Source organism: Hyaena hyaena, unplaced genomic scaffold (assembly GCF_003009895.1).
Source record: "Hyaena hyaena isolate Hyena2069 unplaced genomic scaffold, ASM300989v1 scaffold_103, whole genome shotgun sequence".
NCBI classification, from domain to species: Eukaryota; Metazoa; Chordata; class Mammalia; order Carnivora; family Hyaenidae; genus Hyaena; species Hyaena hyaena.
Window position 1 is genome coordinate 2,351,402 of NW_024080735.1, and position 22,549 is coordinate 2,373,950.

General features: G+C 48.9%; 1 protein-coding gene across 1 annotated transcript; it reads left to right on the forward strand.

The window, feature by feature from the left end:
* Nucleotides 1–6,775: 6,775 nt before the first annotated feature.
* On the forward strand, nt 6,776–16,990 carry SRP9 (signal recognition particle 9). Its single transcript, XM_039235855.1, has 3 exons — nt 6,776–6,970; nt 11,684–11,752; nt 15,692–16,990. Exons 1-3 carry the CDS (start codon nt 6,899–6,901, stop codon nt 15,809–15,811), a joined length of 261 nt encoding a protein of 86 aa, XP_039091786.1. The 5' UTR covers nt 6,776–6,898; the 3' UTR covers nt 15,812–16,990.
* Nucleotides 16,991–22,549: the final 5,559 nt, after the last annotated feature.

Genomic DNA, 22,549 nt, shown 5'->3' on the forward strand with positions numbered 1-22,549 from the left:
TCACCAAACCCCAGGCTCCCCAAGCTCTCGCTGGGGAAGGTCCAAGCCGGCTCCCTGAATGCTTGTCTCTGCTCACACCCTCTGCATCCAAAAGCCTGGCCATTCTGTCTATCATCCGATCTTCGTCCTCATAAACCCAGCCCTCTGTGCGGCTTTCCCTGATTCCCGCCCCCCCCCCCCGCCCACCTTGTTAGAACAGCTGAATTTTGGGACTTGATCGAAAGCGCAGCTCATTACCGCAAGCCCTGCGCCCAGACACTGCCTTTCTCATGCTGTGACCCTTCCCGCCCCACCCCCGCCCCCACAGAACCCCAGCGAGCACCAGGCAGCCAGCGCTCAGGGTGTGTTGACTGACTGCTGGACTGACTGACTGAGGGCGCAGGCAGCTGCGACCAGTCAAGAGCCTGCAGTCACCACTCCCCGGGCCACCCAGGGGGTTTCCAAGGCAGAGCCGGCCTCAGAGCGGAGATGTCATCTGATTTATTAATTAATGCGAACACAGTTCACCCAAATGCTCCAGGGCATGTTAGAAAAAAAGAATCCAGAACATTGAAAAAAAGGATAAAAATAACATTTACCAGCCTAGAAATAACTCCCAGTCTTTTCTTCCCTCCTCCCCACCCCCCACCCCCACCAGCTGGTCGTCCCCTTTCCCACCTTCCCACCCAGCTTCTTCGGTGATTAACAGAATCCTGCCAGTGACGGCTAATTGGGTTAATGGGGGGACTGCGTAATCATAGTCTCCCGCTGCCCGGCCCACCGCCCGGGGCTGCTTTCTGACTACCTGGTTCTCATCTGCTCCCCACTCACTAAATGGCCACAACCACCTCCATTGTCGCCCACATCTGGGACCTTGGGGGTTCAAGTGAATCTCCCCAAGGCAGAGAACAGAGGACGCTGCTATTTCGGTTCAGCCTCACGGACAATGGGGCCATTCTCTGGGGCCCCGTGGGCAGCCAGCGCAGAGCGGAGACCTGAGCAGGGGGGAGGCTGGCCAGGCTGCCCGCAGGGCTCAGGGCTGAACTTGGGACCTTGCTTCCCAGCTCCTGGGGCTTGCATTTCACTGCAATGTATTTCAGACGCAGCTGACAAGCCAGGAGCCCGGAGATCTAGGTGTCTGCGCCTCCTGGGGTCTCGGGTCCCCAGAACAGCCCGCCCGCAGCCTGGGTTGGGCAGGTCTGACCTGGCCTGACCCCCTTGCCCTCCGAGGGGGGCAGCATCGAGGGTGGTCTTTCCCACCACGGAGCCTCAACACCACCACGGAGCCTCAACAACCCCCATTGTTTTCCAGATGTTTTCATCCTGCCTAAGTCTGTTTCACCTTAAACAGATCGTTACCTGCCCAGCATAGGGCGCTGTAGGCGTTCTTGGAGCGGGGTGCGCCCGGACCGCCTGCCGCGCGCCTGGGGGTGCCTGTGCTCTCGGAGCCCCTATTTCTCAGAAGGAGCTTTGTCTCTTAGAGGAACTTTCTCTCCCTTTGCCCCCCAGCCTCAGGGGATGCCTACGGGTCCTGGGCAGCTCTGGGGGTTCAACCACAGGCTCCATCCAGAGTGCTGGCTGGGGGGCCCCAGGGCAGCTCCGGGCTACGCCCACAGACCCGCCAGGGAGGACTGTTCGGACACGTTCTATAGCCCCACCTGTATCCTCCGGTCTTCACCTCTGAGCCCCGGGTGGGAGGGATGCTCACTGCCGCCTGACTCCCCCGGGCCTCGGTGCCCCGGAGCCTGGGCGCTCTGTACGTGCTCCGTGTGGCCTTGGGCTTTGCCTGCTGGTCACCTCGCCTCACCCTTGTCGCCCTGTGCGCTCACTGGGGGGTAAGCTCCCCACACACAGCTTTGCTCTCGCTGTGCCCCGGGAGGGGTGCTCAATGAGGAATTAAGGAATTAAACGGGGCTGAAAGTTCCTGAAGATCAAATAAGAGCCTGGGGCGGGGGGGGGCTGTGGGGGTAGGGGCGGTCTCCAGAAAGGAAGGGTTGACTGAGCAAAACGTCACGATGGCATCAGCAGCGTCCCCGGCTGAGCTGGGAGTGCAGCTCCCCTGGACGGCCTCCTCCGGGGACGGGGATAGCTCCCTGGGACTCTGCACACCACTGCCCTCCGCTGGGCGCCGGGCGCATCGGCTCGCCTTTCTTCCCCGTTCTGGACACAGCTACCGGGCTAACCGGTTTCCCCATCAGATCCTCTTACCTGATTTGTGTCATGCTGACTGCATGGCCCGGAAGGTACCGGAGCAACAGCGGCTGCTTTGACCGACAGCGAGTGGTGGGTTCCATGAATCCCGCGTGACCCGCCCCCCCCCCCCAAGCATGACACACAGTCCCGGGCACCCTGGCAGTGCCCTGCACTGTCGTTAGGATTATCGTGGAGCCTACGGCTTCCGGAAGTGAATCTGGGGACAAAAAGCTTCAAGCAGGAGAATTCAAAACCAATGGGCATTTCTCTCCATCTTGAAAACAATGAAAACTTTCTCCTCTGGGGCAAGATCAAGGGAAAGGAAAGGGCACAAGCATTGCCAGATTCTCCAGGTTAGACCACCTCTCCTTCCCTGGGGCACCTTTCCTGTCTTCCATTTCCAGGATTCGTGAATTTGCCTTATTATTTCTGCCCTGACCTCATCCGCTTAGAAGGACTGTGACCAGCCCAGAGACTTGACCCTAAAAGTCTGTGAGATGCCGGTAGTGAATTCCTGGCAGTCAAGCAATGAGTGGCTAATGACTTGCCAAGGGCAATAGTAAAACAAGGGGAAAAGAAGGCATCACACCTGTTGCTTATAAGTCCCATCAGTTTGGGGCACCTGGGTGGCTCGGTCGGTTAAGCGTAGGCCTCTTGATTTTGGCTCAGATCACAGTCTCATCATCATGGGATGGAGCCCCGTATAGGGCTCTGCGCTGGATGGAGAGCCTGCTCGGAATTCTCTCTCTGCCCCTCCCTGTCTCTCTCAAAATAAATGAATAAACATAAAAAAAAAAAAAAAGTAAGTCACTTCGGTTTGCCAAGAAGTTGTTTTCATCTCCCCAAATGGAACTCAGGTTAGCCCAGGGCCTGGCAGGGATTTGGACATGAGAATCTGAGGCTCAGGGAGGAAGGCAGGACTGAGCAGAAACCCAAGAGTGACACATCATCGCCCAGGAAGAACCGCGGAGGGGGACCCCAAGGTCTGGCATCCCAGGGACAGCTGTCGAAGGAGCTGGGGGCAGTAGGAGCCAGAGCAGGTAAAGCCAGGTGGGGAGAAGGAGGGACAAGGGCCTGGGAAGTTTTAAGGACAATGGGGTAGCCAGTGGCCTCAAATGCACCCAAATAATATAGACAAGAAAGGGCGGAATATTGTCTGCGGGATTCATTGGGCCCGGGGACGCCTGTGCCACCCACGCCCTCGGGGCTGACAGCAAACACAGGAGAGCAACTAAGGAGGCCACCAACACAGGACAAAGGACAAGGCTTTAGGTTTTGACCTTGCGCCCAGGCTCTGTCCTACCCGTCCAGCTTCTCATTGCCGCCAGTTACGCCAGTTATGTTTCCTAAAAATCACGAGGAGTCGTCCCACTTCCTGTTGTGATGGCTACCTGCCGGCTGGCTGCGAAGTCCTGCCCCAATCCGTTCTATTCACAGACTTGGTTTCCTCTTTTTTTTTTTTTTCCAATGCCTATTTATTTATTTGGGGGAGGGAGGGGAGAGAGAGGGGAGAGAGAATCCCAAGCAGGCTCCACGCTGTGAGCACAGAGCCTGATATGAGGCTCTAACTCCCAAACCGCGAGATCATGACCTGAGCTGAAATCAAGAGTCAGGTGCTTAACTGACTGAGCCACCCAGATGCCCCAAAATTTTATTTATTTTTTTAATTTTATTTTTATTTCTATTTTTTTTTCAAAAAAATTTAACGACTATTCATTTATTGAGAGAATGAGAGTGTGTAAGTGGGGGAGGGGCAGAGAGAGGGAGACATAGAATCTGAAACAGGCTCCAGGCTCCGAGCTGTCAGCACAGCCTGACACGGGGCTTGAACCCACAAACTATGAGATCATGACCTGAGCCAAAGTCGGGCACTTAACTGACTGAGCCACCCAGGCACCTCTCAGACTCCATTTCTTCATCACCTAGAGAGGAGAGCTACACAGACCCATAATCCTCTGTCCAAACTGCTTGCAGCCACGTGCGTTTGGGAATTCACAGCTTGTCGGCATCCACAAGGGTAATACGGTGTACTCCCCATGTGCCACCTCACACCACTGGCAGAGGCTGGGCTCCACCCTGTGCTCAAACACACCGAGAGGCACAAATAAGGACTCCAAACAACTTTCTGAAAGGTCAGGTCAAGTTTTCTACCAACGGAGTTACTAGCATACTTTTGTTTTCCTGAGCTTTTCAGATTTCCAGAGTCGTGATAAGGGCTGGCCGGCCACCCTCAAGGGGTTGTTTTAACACAAAAATGACATGTGTGCGCGTGACAATGAAGCGAAGTGCACTTTACAGAGGGCACTCCTCTGGTAGCCTTTCGGGAGCCGTTTCTCTACAGCTGGGAAAAAAACCTGGTTCAGAAAATGCGCCAAGTGCAGCCGGTGGGGGGAGGGGAGCACTGGGATAAGCCACGGGAGTCCGTATCTTCCTCTTCCTGATTCTCTCTCTTCAGGGGCCGGGCCGGGCTGAGTGATGGGCACCCTCACCTTGGAATCCCTGCTGCACCATAACCCTCTTCACCAAGCTGTGGTGTCCATGAGGCCGGACGAGGTCCGCCTCGCACCTGATAGACGTTATGATCCGCATTGTGACAGAGGGCAAAGCTGGCATGGTCTCAAGACAGGACATCTGCAAGGCACTGGGGACCTTGCCCTGGTCACACGTCTGTACCTTTGGTACTCCCCTTCTCTGAGATCCTGCTTTGTTCTTTCTCTTGTAGTTTTCATCTCTGCGTCTCTGACGATGCCTTCTCTGGAAGTTATAAACAGGCACAAACTCTTCCCATCTTAAAAAAGAACACTCTCGGGAGCGCCTGGGTGGCTCAGACAGCTGAGCGTCCAATTCTTGATTCTGGCTGGGGTCATGATCCCAGGCTTGTGGGATCGAGCCCCACGTTTAAAAAAATAAATAAATAGGGGCGCCTGGGTGGCTCAGTTGGTTAAGCATCTGACTTCGGCTCAGGTCATGATCTCACAGTTTGTGGGTTCGAGCCCCGCATCAGGCTCTGTGCTGACAGCTCAGAGCCTGGAGCCTGCTTCAGATTCTGTGTCTCCCTCTCTCGGACCCTCCCCTGCTCACACTGTCTCTCTCTCTCACAAATAAATAAAACATTAAAAATTAAAAATAAATAAATAAATAAAAATAACACTCTTTTTCACCAATGTCTTCAGGCCGCTTTGTGAGCTCCTCCGTTTACGCTCGGATAGCTGCCTCCACTTTCACGGCTCCTCTGCTTCTCTCCGTCAATTGCACCCGGATCCCAATCTGACCGCGCCTCGTCTGGCCGAGGTCACCAATGGGGACCATGGATTGATTTCTTTTGGGTCTTTGTACCTGTGCCCTGTCTGCCCCCTGAGATCACAGACCCGTCCCTCAGAACCTGCTCCTCCGTCATGTCGAAACCCCCCCTGGTCTCCTTTTCTCTCCCTGACCATTTCTCCTCTGCCTCTTTTGTGGGCTCTGCTCCTTCTCTCTAACCATATGAGCATGTGGCCGTTTCCCAGGTTTGCGTCAGTCTCCTTTCCTCACGCCGTGTCCTGTCTGCTGATGACTGTCATTTCACACAGCTCCTGGAGTTTCTGGAGACACCAGCTCAGCTACCAGCAGGCTCCCCCTGGATGTCCCAAGGCTCAACAAGTCCAGAACTGAACGCCCTGTCTTCCCCAATCTCCCCCAAGCTTGCTCTTTTCTCTTTGCCCAGTACGAGGTGAAAGCTGGAGCCCTATAAAATGCAGTGAACAGGAAAAACCCATCTAGGGTGGCAGAAAGCAGATCAGTGATCGTCTAGAGGCAGGGGTGGGCGTGGGGGGGGTTAAATATAAAGTAGCATAAGGGTACTTTAGGGAGATGCAGAAAGGTCTTGGATCCTGATTGTGGTAGCGGGCATATTGGTATATGACCAGTGGGTATACACACATATACGTTGGTCAAAATGCAGCGGACGTGTACGTTTAACACCAGTGCGTTTTACTGTACGTAAAATATACCCAAATAAACTTGATTCAAGCAGGTGTCTCCCGCTGCCTGGAGAGCGAAGTCCACATCTTGCACGCTGGCGCAGGGCTCCTCTTCTCTTCCCTCCTCTACACACACCTGCACACTCCCTGCGCCCAGATCTGAAGGGGGCTTGGCTATTCCGCCGCACTCCCGCGGGACACCCGCCACGTTTCCAGACACTCAGCTCGGGAGCCCGCGACCCCCAGGCCACCGCGCTTCCTCCGGGGCCCAGCGAGCCCACATCAATGTCTGTCGCACAAACTTCGGTTGCATTGCTGCGTCTATGTCTCCCCCGCCCTCGCTAGGCTGCGGGCGTGACAGCCGGACACGGACCCGTGGGTCTCCAGGCTTCGGTCCCCTGCGCTTCCCACCCAGCGGCTCCACCGCGGTCCCGCGCTACCCTGGGCCTGACCACGCAGTTCCGCTCCTCCAGTCCTGAGGGGGGCGCTGTGGCACCCCGCCACCCATCTCCCGGCTTCTCCCGGCGAGCTCCTAGAGGCTCACGCTCGGGGCTCCGCCCCTCCTGGTAGCATCCCTCCTTCCCATTGGGCGACGGCGGACCGGGCCGTCCAATGGGACGAGGCGTTGGTGCGAGGAGGCGCCGCCATCTTGGACCGCTGGGTCTCCGCACCGGTCGCTGGTACCGGAGGTGAGTGGAAGGTGGGCCGGGCGGCGCCGCCTGCGGTCCCGGACCTCGTCTGCTCTCGCGCTCCGCTGCGGGCCCACGATGCCGCAGTACCAGACCTGGGAGGAGTTCAGCCGCGCGGCCGAAAAACTCTATCTCGCCGACCCTATGAAGGTAAGTCGCCCGCGCTGCCTCCGGAAGCCCCGGGGCTTCTGCAGCCCCCCCAGCAGGTGCTGGCGGTGAGCAGAGACAGACCCCGCCGCGTCTCATCGTTCTGTTTCCTCCCTCCCTCGGGGAGCGGCTGGACAGGGTGCTCGCGCGGCCCTACGCAGCCTAGGGCCTGCCCTCCCCGCCGCCAGGCCTGGAACTTCCCTGCGGTCTTCGCTGGGTTTACGTGTCTCTCGGGTCAGGGCTCCTCCCCCCTGCAGCCCGGGTGCCCTCTTCCGGCCTCCTGCAGATAAAACGGGGACGTTTGTCCCCGCCGAGACACTTGAAACATGCCCCCCAGTTGGGAGGCATTTGCACCCCTTAGAATCGTGGTTCTTAACCTTTCGGAAGTCGGTGTCCTCTCGAGTGTAGGAGAGTGCTTGCACCCGTTCCCCGGAACATTGGCCTATGCAGACAGGTTCAGGGCCCTCGTTCACGGCCGCCACAGAAATTGTAAGTAGATGCCAGAGGTTAGCTCATCGTTCGAGGGTATAGAAGTCCCAGTGGCGGGAATTTAAGCATTCGGGTCTTGATTTTTCTTCCACTCAAGATTTTATTTTGTCATACCCAAAACGTGTTTAAATAATGGGGTGCCTGAGTGACTCAGTAGGTTGAGCATCTGATCTTGATCTCGGCTCAGGTCGTGATCTCACGTTTCATGGGTTCAAACCCCACCCCCCACCCCAGCGTCAGACTCTATGCTGACAGCTCAGAGCCTGCTTTGGATTCTGTGTCTCCCTCCCCGCTCGTGCTTTGTGTGTGTCTCTTTTTCAAATGTAAAATAACACATAAAAATAAGTAGCTCTTTGCTAATTAAAAATACTTGCTAGGTTTCTAGGCCTAGAAAAGTAATGAGAAGCTATAAAATAATAAAAGGTCCGTTCTTTACAGTAAAAGATTATGATGATCACAGGTGATGAAATGGGTTAGATGTTTTGGAGTTGAGTATTTTATGTTGCGATTTCTGGCTCCTCCATTTGTTGATGTCCCTGTAGGTAGGGACGCAGTTTCTCCCTCCAGTAATGCGCTGTGCGAACAGTGCAGCGCAGGGCTCGTGTCCAGAGTGCCGCACGCTACACAATGTGTTTGAAAACAGAGAAAAGAACATACAGGTTTCCATCAAAAGTCACGTTTTAAGAATATGGTAGGGAAAATGAAAATACGGTAGTTCCAGGGGATTGCTGTGAACACAGCCAGTCCAGAAGAGGCCAGAAGGGGAACCTTTCTGCTCCTCACCCCCTGGAAAGGTCCAAGTGTCCTAAAAACCTCTGCCTCCTCACCATAGCCGCCTGCTGGTGTTTGAGTGGGGGGTTTTATAGGAATGAGGGGAGGAGTACGGAGAGGGAGCCGGACCAAGTTTCCTGGGCGCCCTGCTGGTGACAGCCCTTCAGGACCCTCTGTGTGTAATTGAGGAGGGCGGTTAAGACCCTCCCTGGAGGCGGTATGTCAGCTAGTTTGCCCAGCATCCAAGGGATGACGCCAAAGTTTGGACCCACTTGTCTAAGCCCTGAGTCTGCGCTGTTTCTGCCGGTCCGTGAAGACGAGGAGATGTTTTCTCGGGAATCTGGAACCTGCCGTACGGAGCCCTCTGTCCTCTCCCATCATGGAGCCCGTCGCACACCCGCCGCCTTTACCGTCACGTGGCCGGAGACGCTGTTCCCGTGGATCACGTGCCAGCCTCTCGCCGGTCGCTGTGCCTCTCCAGCCCCGCCTTTGCTCAGGCCACGCTTCTCTCCGTGCCCTGCTCAAATGGTGGGTTTTCGCTGATGGCCGGAGAAGGTCTAGGCTCCTGGCCCACCGCGTGACCCCCTCCAGTCTTCCCACCGTGTCCACCCCACTCCACTCTGGACCCCTGACGTTCCAAAACTGTCTTCATTCACGCGGCTGCTTCAGCTGCTCGCCTGCCTTCCTCCCTAGAAGAACTGCGTGCGTTTCCAAACCGCCTTTGTGACGCCTTCGTACAGCCCCTTGCCCCTGCTGAAGTTGCGTGCTTCCCAGCCGTCTGGAGCCCGCCTCCGTGGGGTCGGCCCGTGCTGGCCTCGGGCTTCGGCTGGTTGAAGTCCCCGCTTCCGAGAGAGCAGGAACTTGGGCTGCTTTCTGCCTCTCTGTGCGTCTGCCCTGCTTGTCGCCGGTGCCCCCTAAGTTACAAATTAGATCCTCTCACCCCACCTCTCATTTCTCCTCGGGAAGCCAGCAAGCGTTCTTTTAACAGAGATAAAACATTACACAGTGGTCGTGCTTCCTACATTTTAAAGTTACGTTTTGTTTCTGGAGAGCTGATTATTTAAATCATGCAGAACGGAGTGAAATAGCCCAATAAATAGAATCCGAATTATTAAAGATAATCTAGTTGTGATTTACATAAGATCTTGGTGACTTCCTTCTTCTCCTTCCCTGAGACGAATCTCAGAGTCGCATCCCTTTTTGTCCCCCAAGTCCGGGAGAGCAGAGAGCGTGATGGGAGCAGCTGTAGGCTACAGTGCTTTAGATCCCTTTTTATTCAGTTTCCAGAATTGTCTTGAGATTTCTGCTTCTACATTGTAACCATTTTTAAAATACTCCTACAGGGGGAGGGGCCCTGGGTGGCTCATTCGTTGAGTGACCTCAGCTCAGGTCATGATCTCAGTTCATGAGTTCAAGCCCCACGACAGCCTTGACTCTGCTTGGTATCCTCTCCCTCCCTCTCTGCCCTGTCCCCACTCATGAACTCTCTCAAAAATAAAGTTTAAAAAAATTTTTTTAAATATTAATGTAGACATAGTGGTAAACTCTCTTGGGAGGGGCCATCTGTAGCATGCGAGCAGTAAAAGGAATTGTGTAGCATGAGCTCAGTGTAGGAATTATTCTGGAAGAGTTGTGGATGGAGACTCCTTCCCAAGACAGAGTTCTGGTTTTCTGTCGTAAACGTGTCACCTTGTAATCAAGATGTGCTTTTGCTGACTACTGAGTCCAGATCCGCCTCCCGGGAGCCTTGAGACGCAGACTTGGACCTGCGACGCCCCGTCTGCTGTTTTTCCCACTGCTCATCCTGTCATTCCTCCCTGGCTGCATTGTGGGTGTTGTAGGGTGGGGAAAACCTCCTCTGCCCCCTTGGGTTTAGTATTTACAACTGGGGCCCTGCTGACTTAACTGACAAAAGACAGATTCGCAAGAGGAAAAAAACCCCACCACATCCAGTGAGACTGAGACTGTTAAACTTGAGGCCTCTAAACTGTCTTCACAAGGTGCCAAAGTGTAGGGAAGAGGGTAGACAGAGGAAAGGGGGTTGGGGACTTCTGGGAAGGAGGGCAGTTGTGGGAACGTGTGGTAAGTAAGGTTTGTTACCCCCTCTTTTCCCAGCAGGGAAGAAAGGAACACCTTTACCCTTAGACATTTATGTCCAGGGCACCGGGGGGGCGCAGTTAGTTAAGTATCCCCCTTGCAGTTTCAGCCCAGGTCATGATCTCAACGCTCATGGGTTCAAGCACCACCTTGGGGTCCATGCTGACAACACAGAGCCTGCTTGGGATTCTTTCCCTCGCTCTCTCTGCCCCTCCCCCTTGCTCACTCTTGCACGTGCATGTGTGTGCTCTCTCTCAAATAAACTTTTAAAAGAAGAAAGTTATGTCACTTTTACAAAGGTTATCTTATGTCCTACTTTCAGCCAGCAGAGCATGAAGGAGAAGAGGGCGCCGATTGCTCTGAGCTCACAACAGTCCTTAGGCCACAGTGACGTGTTTTGAGGTGGCGTATTGTGATCCCCTTCAGTAGATGGACGGTCCCCAGCTTGACGTTGGGTGGACTTTCGGTGCTCCAAAAGCAATATAAATTTAGTAGAAAGCATGCTACAGATTTGAATTTTGATCTTTTCTTGGGCCGGCGATAAGCAGACAGCACTGTCCTGAAGCCGGCCACCTCCGGTTGCAGGCCATAGCCCTCCATCAGCCATGCCATTAAGATGATGAACAGTCGATGCACTTAGAACCTTTCTGTACTTGCGCAGGCATTCCGTTCTTCCTTCTGAGTGTGGTATTTGACAAGTCACATGAGACCTTCAGCATTTTGTTATCAAATAGGCTTTCTGTTATGTAATTTCCATTAGCCTACTGTAAGTGTTCGGAGTGTGTTTAAGGTAGGCTAGGCTATAATCTTTGGTGAGTTAGGTGTGTTAAATGCATTTTTGACTTAATGATATATATATCTTTTAAGATTTTATTTTTAAATAATCTCTACGCCCAGCGTGGGGCTTGACCTCACAGCCAAGAGTCACATGCTCTACCAACTAAGCCAGCCAAGCGCCCGTGATATTTTCAGTTTATGATGTTTTTATCTGACAGTGGGTTTATTAGGACATAACCGTCATAAGTCAAGAAAGATCTGTGTATTCTTGATGCCAGAGCACCTAGAGAGTCTCTTGAATGTTCCGAGTGTGGGTGTGTTTGGGAAATTTTCAGTATATCTCTTTCAACTGGCTGCAAATAAAATATCCAGCTTCTTAAGAAGTCTTTAAAAAGCGAATTATAGCAGTAAGAATGAACTAAAATACTGTTTTCTGCTTCATTTCGATAATGATGATTATAGCAAAGATGCTTTTAGGTGTTTTGACTATTCTAAAAGAGTGCTTTCATGGTACCTGAAGGCTGTTATTTTTGAGAAATGTCTTCTGACTTCACTGTTTCTAAATATGTGTTTTTATTTCAGGCACGTGTGGTTCTCAAATATAGGCATTCTGATGGGAGTTTGTGTATTAAAGTAACAGATGATTTAGTTGTAAGTATACATTTTTATTTGTTGCATACTTCCAGATCTGTTGGAGTTAATCATTTTGAAATTACTTACATAGAATTTATGCAGATTATGTTAAGATGCTTATTTTGCATTTCATTCCAAAGTCAAGAACCTCATTCTAGAAGCTACGTTTATAGACTTTGGGGAATAATTTTTTCATCGGTGCAGTATGTCAGGTATAATTTAATCATTACTTTCAGACCCGAAGCAGGAGTGTGGAGACCCACACTGGACGCTCCTACTAGCGTGTGAGAAGTGATGGTGTTTGAACACAGCTTCTAGGCATTACAGGTCCCCACCTTTTCTTCCCTGTCTGCTGTGTCTTGTCACTTGCACGCATCCCATTAATCCCTCAGGCCCGTGCCCCCTGCTCCCCCTCCGGCCGCTCTGGCCGCTGCGCTACTCTCCCCTGAGCTACACCCATCCGCTGCGTTACTCTGGGGGAGAGCCCATCAACAGCCCCCCATTTTCAGACCTCATGGTCTCATCAGCTCACATCTTACCGGACCTCCCTGCTGCTCTGATCCAGAAAACCACCTTCTCGTGGGAATTATTTTGGTGTCTGTGGCTCCCATTTATTTTGTTTCTTTTTTCTGTTCCATCCCTCTTTGCTAATAAATACTGGTTTCTCCAGCACTCTGTCCTGGGCCATCTTCTCGTACCGCTTCCGAAGCAGTGCATTCAGCCACGGAGCCCGGACTCCCTGCTCCCAGTCTGTCTCCAGATTTGTACGTTTAGCTCATTTTTCTCCTGACTTGCCGCCCCGCTCTCTGTTGAGCATCCTCACATTGGTGCTCCTTGGAACCAGCCCGTCTAGAAGGGAACTCAGGCTGCCACCCCCCTCCGTTCTGGGCATCCTCCCATAGCCAGCCGCCTGGGCCTGTCTCCTGGCTGCGTGCCTGCCGCCGCTCATCCCTCTGGGTCTGGAGGGATTCTTCCAAATGCACGTTTGCTCGTTAGGACCTGCTGAGAAACCTTAGTGCCTCCCCATCGCTCCTCCTGTGCCCGTGGCCTCGCGTCCCCTGCACCCTCTGCCTTCCCTGTGACCCACAGGCTGGTGCAGGCCTCTGCTTCTGAGCGCTCTGTGTCCACTCTGTGTCTGTCTCTGCGGCATCGAATTCTACCCCCGCCCCAGTGAGGCAAGACAGATGCTTCTCTTTCCAGACCAGCTCGCAGGCTGGCTTTATCTTGCTTGTCTTTCTCCCTCTCTTTGTCCTTTACTGTAATTGTTCCGCCATATTTGTCTTTTTAGTAGATTGTGAGTCTCAAGAAATAGAGGTAAAATTGTTACATGTGTTTCTAGCAACTAGCATGGTCTTGACTCGGAGAGTACCTAGTGAACAGGTTTGTTTTTATTTATTATTATTATTATTATTATTATTGTACGATTTTATTTTGTAAGTTATCTCTACACCCAACGTGGGGCTCAGACTCACACCAAGATCAAGAGCCACACGCTCCCTTGACTAAGCCAGCCGGGCGCCCCAGTAAACATGTTTCTAATAGATTAGTTCTTTAAAAAGTTTTATAATGATTGGAAATCACTTTTTGTCTTCAGTTCTGTGTTCCACTTTTACATCGTACGTTTGTGTCCGAGGTCGCGTTGTCAGGTTGCACAAATCCTGACTTTCCGGGACTACCATGTGCTCTGGGAACCACGTAAGTCCTGCGAAGTCGTTGAAGACGTGGAACGGAAAGTAGGTGGAGGTGCAGCCGGCTGGACCTGGAATCCAGAGATTTGCATCCTAGCTTAGTCCTTTCTCGGCGTTTCAGCCATGGAGAGGTTTGGGCCCAAAGTTTGGCTTTTTGGGCCTCAGTTTCCTGATCTGTGACGCTTACCCGATCGGGGTGCGGCTGGTAAACCCCCCCCCCCCCACCCACCCCTGGCCAGGGTACCTGGCTGCATGGCTGCCTCTTCGTGGACCCGCACGTGTGTGCTTGAGTCTCGGGGAGTTCATGCTGAGAATCCCCCTCAGTTGTGATGGGCACCAAGTGGCTAGGTGCGTCTGCTGAAGAGAAACTGCTGCGTTGTTTTTAAAATAGGAAAAAACACAGGACTGACTTTAACACAAAAGGCTGTGCCTCAAAATGAGGCCTCTCTGGCTCTGCTTGTGATTCCGCACAGCCTGGGCCTCCTGGATGGAAGCGTTGGGAGAGACTTGATGCGTGAGGCTTGTGGTTGCTGTGACCAGATCAAAATAGAAAAACAGCTTTTGTTTTCTTCCTTAAAACTGCTGAGAATTAGCCCATGTTTGGAAGGGAGTAGACACAATTGAACCCATCCTCCTAGATCGTAAATACAGGAATCCACTCCAGCAGTAAAAGTCCATTTTCTAATAATTCTTTAAACAAGTTTGTGCACCTCCATTGCTAATTCATTTTAATAGACAACAATCCCTTCTAAAACTCACCCTTGGGCTACACTTACTGCTGTCACCATGTGGATTTGACTTTTTTATAATCCCATTTGTACATTTTTCCCTTGTCCTGTGACGGATTTAAACATTTTCTATGAATCTGAAATCTCTTGTCAAACTGGAGCGACAAGGCATATCCATTCTCTCTCACGGCCTTGTCATGAGAGTGTCACACAGTCCCCACGATGTGTGGGTAAACGTCAGTAAAGGATTTTTGAGGGCAAAGTGGATTCAGACCGTTTTGGGATCAAATTGAACTGTAGATTACTTAAGTTGATGGATATTATTGCAGGATCCTTCATTCCCTTTGTTTAAGACTCAGGTGAACCCTTAACATGGGCCGCAGAAGAGTGGATCTCGTGTTACAGAATGAGGGACAGAGCTATCAGCTGAAATTTGATATTTTTGAAGACTCTGGAAAAATGGTTTTTGAGAGACCATCAGCAGATCTTAAGGACCTGTGTAAGGAAGGATTTAACTTAAAGCAAAGAAAAATTTGGTTTGGATTAAAAATTGTATATATCTTCAGAAAGTCAAGGTTGGACAGATTTTTGTGGTTTAATTTAGGCAGTGACAGGCTGTGAGCAAGGGATGCTAGATATTTTCTTAAATTCTCGTTATTGCCTCCTTCCCATCTCCCATTTTCAGTGGGGAAGGGTATCCTGAGACTGCTGAGCTCTCCCCAGTACAACTCAGCTATTTCGGACCAGATCCCAGAGGGAATCAGCTGGTTCTGAGCCTGAGTCCTCATCAGACCCACAGCAGGATTCAGTGGATCACTTACTGCTCATTTTTGAGAGACTTCTGACAGTTCATTTCATTTTTTTAAAATTTACAGCAGTGGAGTTAAAAATACTGTAAGATACTGGGGCGCCTGGGGGGCTCAGTCGGTTAAGGGTCTGACTTCGGCTCAGGTCATGATCTCACCGTTTGTGGGTTCGAGCCCCGTGTCGGGCTCTGTGTTGACAGCTAGCTCGGAGCCTGGAGCCTGCTTCGGATTCTGTCTCCCTCTCTCTCTGACCCTCCTCTGCTCACGCTTTCTCTCTCCTCTCTCTCAGAAATAAATAAAAACATTTAAAAAATTAAACTACTGTAAGATACTAAACGAATGTAATTGCTGGGGTCTTAAAAACTTGAATGTACTGGGGCGTGTGGGGGGCTCAGTTAGTTAAGCGTCCGACTTCGGCTCAGGTCATGATCTCATGGTCCGTGGGTTTGAGCCCCGCGTCCGGCTCTGTGCTGACAGCCAGCTCAGGGCCTGGAGCCTGTCTTTGGATTCTGTGTCTCCCTCTCTCTCTGCCCCTCCTCTGTCTCTGTCTCTCAAAAATAAACACATTAAAAAAAGAAAGAAAAACGAGTGTATTTGCCTTAGTATGGCCTCTGGAGGGAATAGGGCAAAAGTGGTAGGAGAGAAAGACTCAGGTTCGTACCCAGTCCTACATTTGCTACGTTGTTGATAATCTAGTTTTATGCAGTTAATGTTCACTTTTGACATTTCTGACAGTGTTTGGTGTATAGAACAGACCAAGCCCAAGACGTAAAGAAGATTGAGAAATTCCACAGTCAACTAATGCGACTTATGGTAGCCAAGGAGTCCCGCAGCGTTGCCATGGAAACGGACTAAATGGTTTGGAAGGAAGATTGTCCCTTCTTTGGAAGTAAATCTCTTTTGACTTTGACAAAATGTTGGGAGAGAAAATATGTAACTAAGTGGGCTCTTCAGAAGTGGGGGATCATTTTTTGTACTTTTTTGGTAATGTTTGCTTTAGAGAGCTAGGACTGTAAATGCCTTCAGGTAGAGAGCCTTTATTTATTTTTGGAAATTGGACAAGAAATGCATCTGTGTTGGAAACTTTTTGCCGATTGATGTTGGGGGAAGTATGTAATTATTCCATGGTTAAGTTTGTGTCAGTAACGTGAAAATGAGCTATAAATAAAAGCCAGTTCTTCCTTAAATTTAGTGGATCTGTCTGTAAAAGAAAATGAACTGCACACATTTTACTGGATTGATAGGTTTCTTTTGGAGCATAAAACTTGTGCCGTTGAAGACCCACGGCCATCGAGTACGGTGACTGGAATTCCTGTGTACAGCACCCAGCTGTGTGGAGAGGCATCTCTGCCAGATCTACAAATAATCATGGAAACAAGCGTGCTTGGCCTAAATGGTCCAGATTTAACCTGTATTTTTCAACATAAGGGGTCTGCAGTATCATTCGCTTGGTGACCAAATACTTGCTTTGAATCCAGCCCTCAGTGCCCGAAAACAACTGTGGTTACTTCACGCGCATGATTGCTGACGTGCTGCGGCCACCGTGTTCCAGATGTATTTGCCACACATTTCCCGTCTACGTTTTCTCAAAAGAGCTAACGGTGATTTGACCTGTGGAGCCTTGCAGATGTCCCTGCTGCCGCTGTCCATCTCTCCCTTAACCAGGATGTTAAGCATGACTGTCATGATGTTATGGTTTCCATTAAACCTGAAGAGCCATGTTATTTGATACTTACTATGTAATCGTAACCTAAGTTTCACTGCCTAAATGTTCACATGTTGCTTTCTGCATTAAAATATTTTGGTTAGGAATTTGTCATTAGCCATATGACTTTTTTCATGTTTCTGAGAAGTGCATAAAATATTATATGGATATATGTTGTTTCTCTTGGAGTTTTTAACTTTTCAAGATTTACTGGTTTCTTGACTGGAATATACTATATTCATTTAGTCTAAAATAAGCCTGATACTATAGGTCACTTTTTTTTGTCAGTACCTTTTATTACATGACTTTCTGTGAAGATGTAGGTTGATGGCAAGGTGGTTTTCTTAAGAAAAGTAACATCAAATAGTAGGGTATTGGGTTTGGGGGTCTTCCCTCCCCAAGGATGAATGGGATCCCTGGAGGATTTTTTGGATCTTTTGTTTCTCATTTACACCTTCTACTTTTTTTTTTTTTTTTTAATGTTTTATTTATTTCTAGGAGAGAGGGAGAGAGACAGTGTGAGCAGGGGAGGGTCAGAGAGAGAGGGAGACACAGAATCTGAAACAGGCTCCAGGCTCTGAGCTGGCAGTCAGCACAGAGCCCGACGCGCAGCTTGAACCCACAAACCGTGAGATCATGACCTAAGCAAAAGTCAGACGCTTAACCAACTAAGCCACCCAGGCGCCCCTACACCTTCCACTTCTTAACACTACTTCCTAAGAGTCAGCCTGGAAGGGAGGGACTGGCATTCAGGGACCTGGGGTCCCTGTAGCCTAGAGCAGAGGGCGCACGCACAGCAGCCTGCCTGGTTTGCTGTCTTGGCTCAGCCACTTGCTAACCCTGGTCACGGACAGGAAGGAGACTTCGGAAACTGGACGCAATGGGCGCTGCATGGCATCACCTCTTCCAAGTGCCCAGCATAGTACCCGGAACATTGGAAAAGTGCGATAAATGGCAGGAGCTGTTAGGAAGGGGAGGAGTTTTCAGGGAAAGGGTATAGCCAACCCTTAGTTTTATTTTGTAACTTTAATTGCAGGATTATTTGCAGGTAGAGTCTGCCTTTTCTGCTGAGAGCTGTGTCTATTCTTAAACGCTGTTTCTGGCAGTTGGGAAGCAAGACAGGACTGCCCGCCCAGAGCGTGTTCTGTGGGGAGAAACTGAAATCCTTGAATCTCAAACTTGTGTTTATTTGTCTCTGTACAAAATAAAGTTATTAAGAGAATCAACTGGTTAACGTCTTGCATTTCTTTTTAGATTTTTTTTTTAATGTTTCTTTATTTTGAGGGAGAGAGAGAAGGAGACAGAGTGTGAGCAGGGGAGGGGTATAGAAAGAGGGAGACACAGAATCCGGAGCAGGCTTCATGGGGCTTGAACTCAGGAACACCAAGATCCTGACCTGAGCCCAAGTCTGATGCTTAACCTACTGAGCCACCCAGGTGCCCCAACGTCTTGCATTTCTTAAAGACTCCATAAATAACAAAACAGCAAACAACATATATCCTGAAAATTGCAGTGCTGTGTACTTTGATTTTTTTTTTTTTGTCATCATGAAGTATTTCTAGACACTAATCACCCTTCCACAGACTAATTTTCAGCACCTTGTTTGTGATGTATTCGATCAAACACCTCTAATGCCAAGATAAGCCAGGTGAAGCTACTATAGTCATGAGAGTCTGGGTGCAGTTAGCAGATCAGATCACTCCATTTTGTCTTTCTCTTGTAAAGGCCCACTCTCCTTGGAGCACGTGCTTCATTAACCACTGCTCGCGGGCCACCGCGTTCTCTGCCGTCAAAGGTTGGTTTCTCCCTTCGGGGTCACCTAGCCGGCCACCTTTTTGTCTTAATATAAAGTCTTCCCTCAGCCACAGCTTAGAGACACTGATTAGAGGCAGGATTGACAGCATCTTATAGTTGACCTGCGACCTTAGAAATAGCTAACGTTAACAACCATATGACGGGCACGGTCTTCACAGTTTTCTGAAACTAGCCAAAAATGAGCGACGTGTGAAATCCATTGTCCAAGAACAGGAAGGAAGAGGTCCTTTCCTTCCTGTGCCCTGATAACAGACCTGGAAGCCAGATCCCCATATTTATTTACTGCTTCTTTACTGTGCTGCTTAGTAAAAAACCACGTTGTAATGACAATATCCTAGAAGTTAGTGGTATGTCTCTTTAAAACACAAGGAAACTGTGTGCCTAGTACTGCAGTTGAAATTTATGATAATGTGGGAAGAAAGGCCAAATGTCTCATCCCTCTTTCCTGCACTAGTTGAGGGCGCCTGGCTGGCGGAGCAGTGTGCGGATCTTGGTCTCAGGGCCGTGAGTTTGAGTCCCACGCCGGGTGTAGAGATACTAAAACACGGTAACAAACTAAAAGCACTGGTTGGGCTGGTTCCCAATGAGGTGGCCGTTTCACTAAATACAGATGTCGGTGCATGGAACAGCCATGGACTCTGAAAGGAAACAGGTGGATTAGGCAAGGTGAGATTTTGAAGCACCACTGAACCACTGGCAAGTCCCACCTTTTCCCCCATCTGGTATCTGCCAGCCTGAACTCTAGCACATTCGAAACCTAGAAGTGAGCCTTGGGGTGCAGACGGGACCACAGGCCCCCTTGGTCTGGCTCAAGGAGCAGAAGGGTGACTCCTAATATACCCAAGAGAGTGGAGAAAGCCTCTGTTGCTTTTTCCCTTTTTTGTGTTCCTTACAACCCTCCCCCAAGCAATCCCGTGATGGTCACGGCATCAACTACAGGTCTTTTTCCAAAGAGGGGAGAGCCAATCTCCACTCCCATTTTTCTCTCTGCCCTCCATTTACTTGGCCCGGACATAAACACCGTGGCAAAAGTAGTCTTCTGGCCAGAGTACCAGAAATAGAAGGAACCTGAAAGTACCAAAGAGATCACAGAGAGGAAGGAATTCAGAAAGTGACTTCGTAAATTGTTTATGAACTGGGTCCACTCCCAAGCTGTACATATGTATGACTCTGATCCTTTTCAGCAGACCAAAGACTCCACCTGAGCTAATAAAGAGATCACCGCCCAAATCCCAGACCGGCAACTGGGAGGCATTCACGTGCAGTAGGTTCAAAAAGCACTGCAAAGATTTTGAAAGTTGAACTGATATTCCTGACTGTCGTCTGAAGGCTAGGATTCCAGGGTCTGTTCAGCTGTCAAAACATTTGCTGATCTTCTACACGTGAAACATGTTTTATGTCAGTTATGCCAGAATTTTAAAAAATGAACCTTTGCCTGCAACCCAGCCATGTTGACTGCCTGCTGAAAGAAAAACCCATTATTTTCCATAGGATTTAAACAGGACCCAGTTTTGTGACGATGTTCAAATGTAAAGGAAGCACTCCAGAGTTACCTGGCATACCAGGTGATGGGGGGAAATCTCATATCTCAGAAAAAAGACCATCAGGAGATGCCAGCACCGAGAGATCACAGACGTTCAGATTATCTGACAAAGACATTAAAGCAACTATTACAAAAGTGCTCTAGCCAATAATCAGCAACATTCTCGTAGCCAGTGAAAAAACCCAAATCACAGCAAAGAAATAGAAGATACATATATATCTATAAAAGAAAGAACGAAGTGGACGTTTTAGAACTGAAATACACAGTTACCAAAATTAACTCCCTGAATAGTCTTTAGTGTAACAGAGGAAAGAGCGACCTTGGAGCTAAACCAAGAGAATTTAATCTGAAGAACAGAAAAAGGTTGGGAGACCAGGAAGCAGCCCCACAAGCAGAGCTTCAGAGACCCACAGGACAATAATACAGGCCCCAACATTTGTGCCCTCAGAATCCCGGGAAGAGAGAAGAAAGCCTGATGCTGGGGAAAGTGTGTATTTGAAGAAATATTGGCTAGAAACTTACCAAATTTGGTGAAAAACTTAAACCTATAGATTCAGGAAACTCAGAGGCCCACGCCCCAACAAGTGCATTTTTAATGTCAAAAGATAGGTCCTAAAAGCTATAAAACATTGCCGAGAGAAATTAAGATTTAAATGAGTGATCATATTCACAGCTCAGAAGAATCATAATTATCAAAATGTCATTTTTCCCCAAATTGTTGTATATATCTTCATTGTATCCCTATTTAAAATCCTAGTAGGTTTTTTTTGGTAGAAATTGATACTCTGATTCTGCAGTTCACATGGACGGCGAAGGACCTGGTCAAGAATAGCAAAATATCTTTGCAAAAGATGAAGTAAGGTCAAGAGCTAAAACCACCTTCTCTCACGTCTTCTTATAAACCCACAGTTATTTAAGACAGCACCCACATAAATGAGATCAGAGGAGCAGAATAGGGTCCAGAAACAGACCCACACATATGCGGATAACTGATACTTCACAGAAATGCAAAAGCAAGTCATGGAGAAAGGACAGTCCATTCAACAAATGGTGCTGAGGTTGTTAGATATATTTTTAAAGATTTTATCATATAATCCACACCCAACATGGGACTCAACCCTGAGGTCAGGAATTGCACGCTCCACCGACTGAGCCAGCCAAGTGCCCCTAAAATAATGTGAACTTTGGCCTCTGCCTTGTACCATATACAAATACTAATTTAATGTGGAAACCAATTTGACAATAAACTATTTGTAAAAAAAAAAAAAAAAACAAACAAAAAAAGAAACAAAACACACACAAAAACAACATTGGACAAAAATAATGAAAAAAACCTCACAAATACTAATTTAAGATGAACCATGGGGTTGCCTGGTTGGCTCAGTCAGTTGGGCATTCAACCCTTTGTCTCAGCTCAGGTCTTGATCTCAGGATCGTGGGTTCAGGCCCCACATTGGGCTCTGCTCTGGGCATGGAACCAACTTAAAGTATATAAAAAATTAAAAATGAACTTTAGTTTTAAACTTAAAACCATAAAACTTCCAGAAGGAAACAAGTGGATTTTTGTGACCTTGGTTAGGCAAACATTTCTAAATCTGTATGTGATCTATATAAAAAATTGGACCTCAAAATTAAGATCTTCTGTTCTTCCAGAGAGAGTATTAAGACAATGGCAAGCCACGTATCAGAAAAATTTATTTGTGGGGCTCCTGGGTGGCTCAGTTGGTTAAGCATTTGATTCTTGGTTTCAGCCCAAGTCATGATCTCATGGTTTGTGAAATCGAGCTCTGCATCAGGCTCTGTCAGCAGAGTCTGCTTGAGATTCTCTCTCTCTCTTTGCCCCTCCTCTGCTTGTGCGCTCACTCGCTTTTCCAAAGCAAATAAACTAGAAAAAAAAGAAAAGGAAAAATTATTTGCAAAGCATATATATGTTATATATGTACATGTATAATATGTGGATAATATATGAGAACTCTCATAAAAAATTTTTTAACTCAGTACTCCCCCCCAAAAAAGTACAGAAAAAGTGGGAACAAACACTTCACTGAAGAAAGTGTACAGATGGTCAATAAGCACATGAAAAGATGTTCAACATCATTAGTTGCAATTTAAAATCAAATATAAAAATGAGAAGCAACCAGAACTCTCTTAAATGGCTGATAGGAATGTAACCTGATACAGCCATTTGGATAACAGGCAGTTTCTTTAAAATTACGCATACATTTACCATACACACAAAGGCCTATACGTGAATGGGTTTTGTAAAGATATTATTTTAAAGTAATCTCTACACCTAACATGGGGCACAAACTCACAACCCTGAGGTCAAGAGTCACATCTTCTACCCACTGAACCGGCCAGGTGCCCCAACTTCTACGTGAATGATAATAGTGACTTTATTCACTAATAGCTCCAAACTAGGAACATCCGAAAATTCCATCAACAAGTCAAGGTTTTGGATGAACATTGTGGCATGTCCTACATAGCCAAACTACTCGGCAACAAAAAGGAATAAACTCAACACACACAA

Coding starts and splice junctions, on each gene's coding strand:
- SRP9 (XM_039235855.1), top strand. CDS start 6,899: ATGCCGCAGTACCAGACCTGGGAGGAGTTCAGCCGCGCGGCCGAAAAA. Junction 6,971..11,683: donor ATCTCGCCGACCCTATGAAG/GTAAGTCGCCCG, acceptor TTTTTATTTCAG/GCACGTGTGGTTCTCAAATA. Junction 11,753..15,691: donor AAGTAACAGATGATTTAGTT/GTAAGTATACAT, acceptor CATTTCTGACAG/TGTTTGGTGTATAGAACAGA.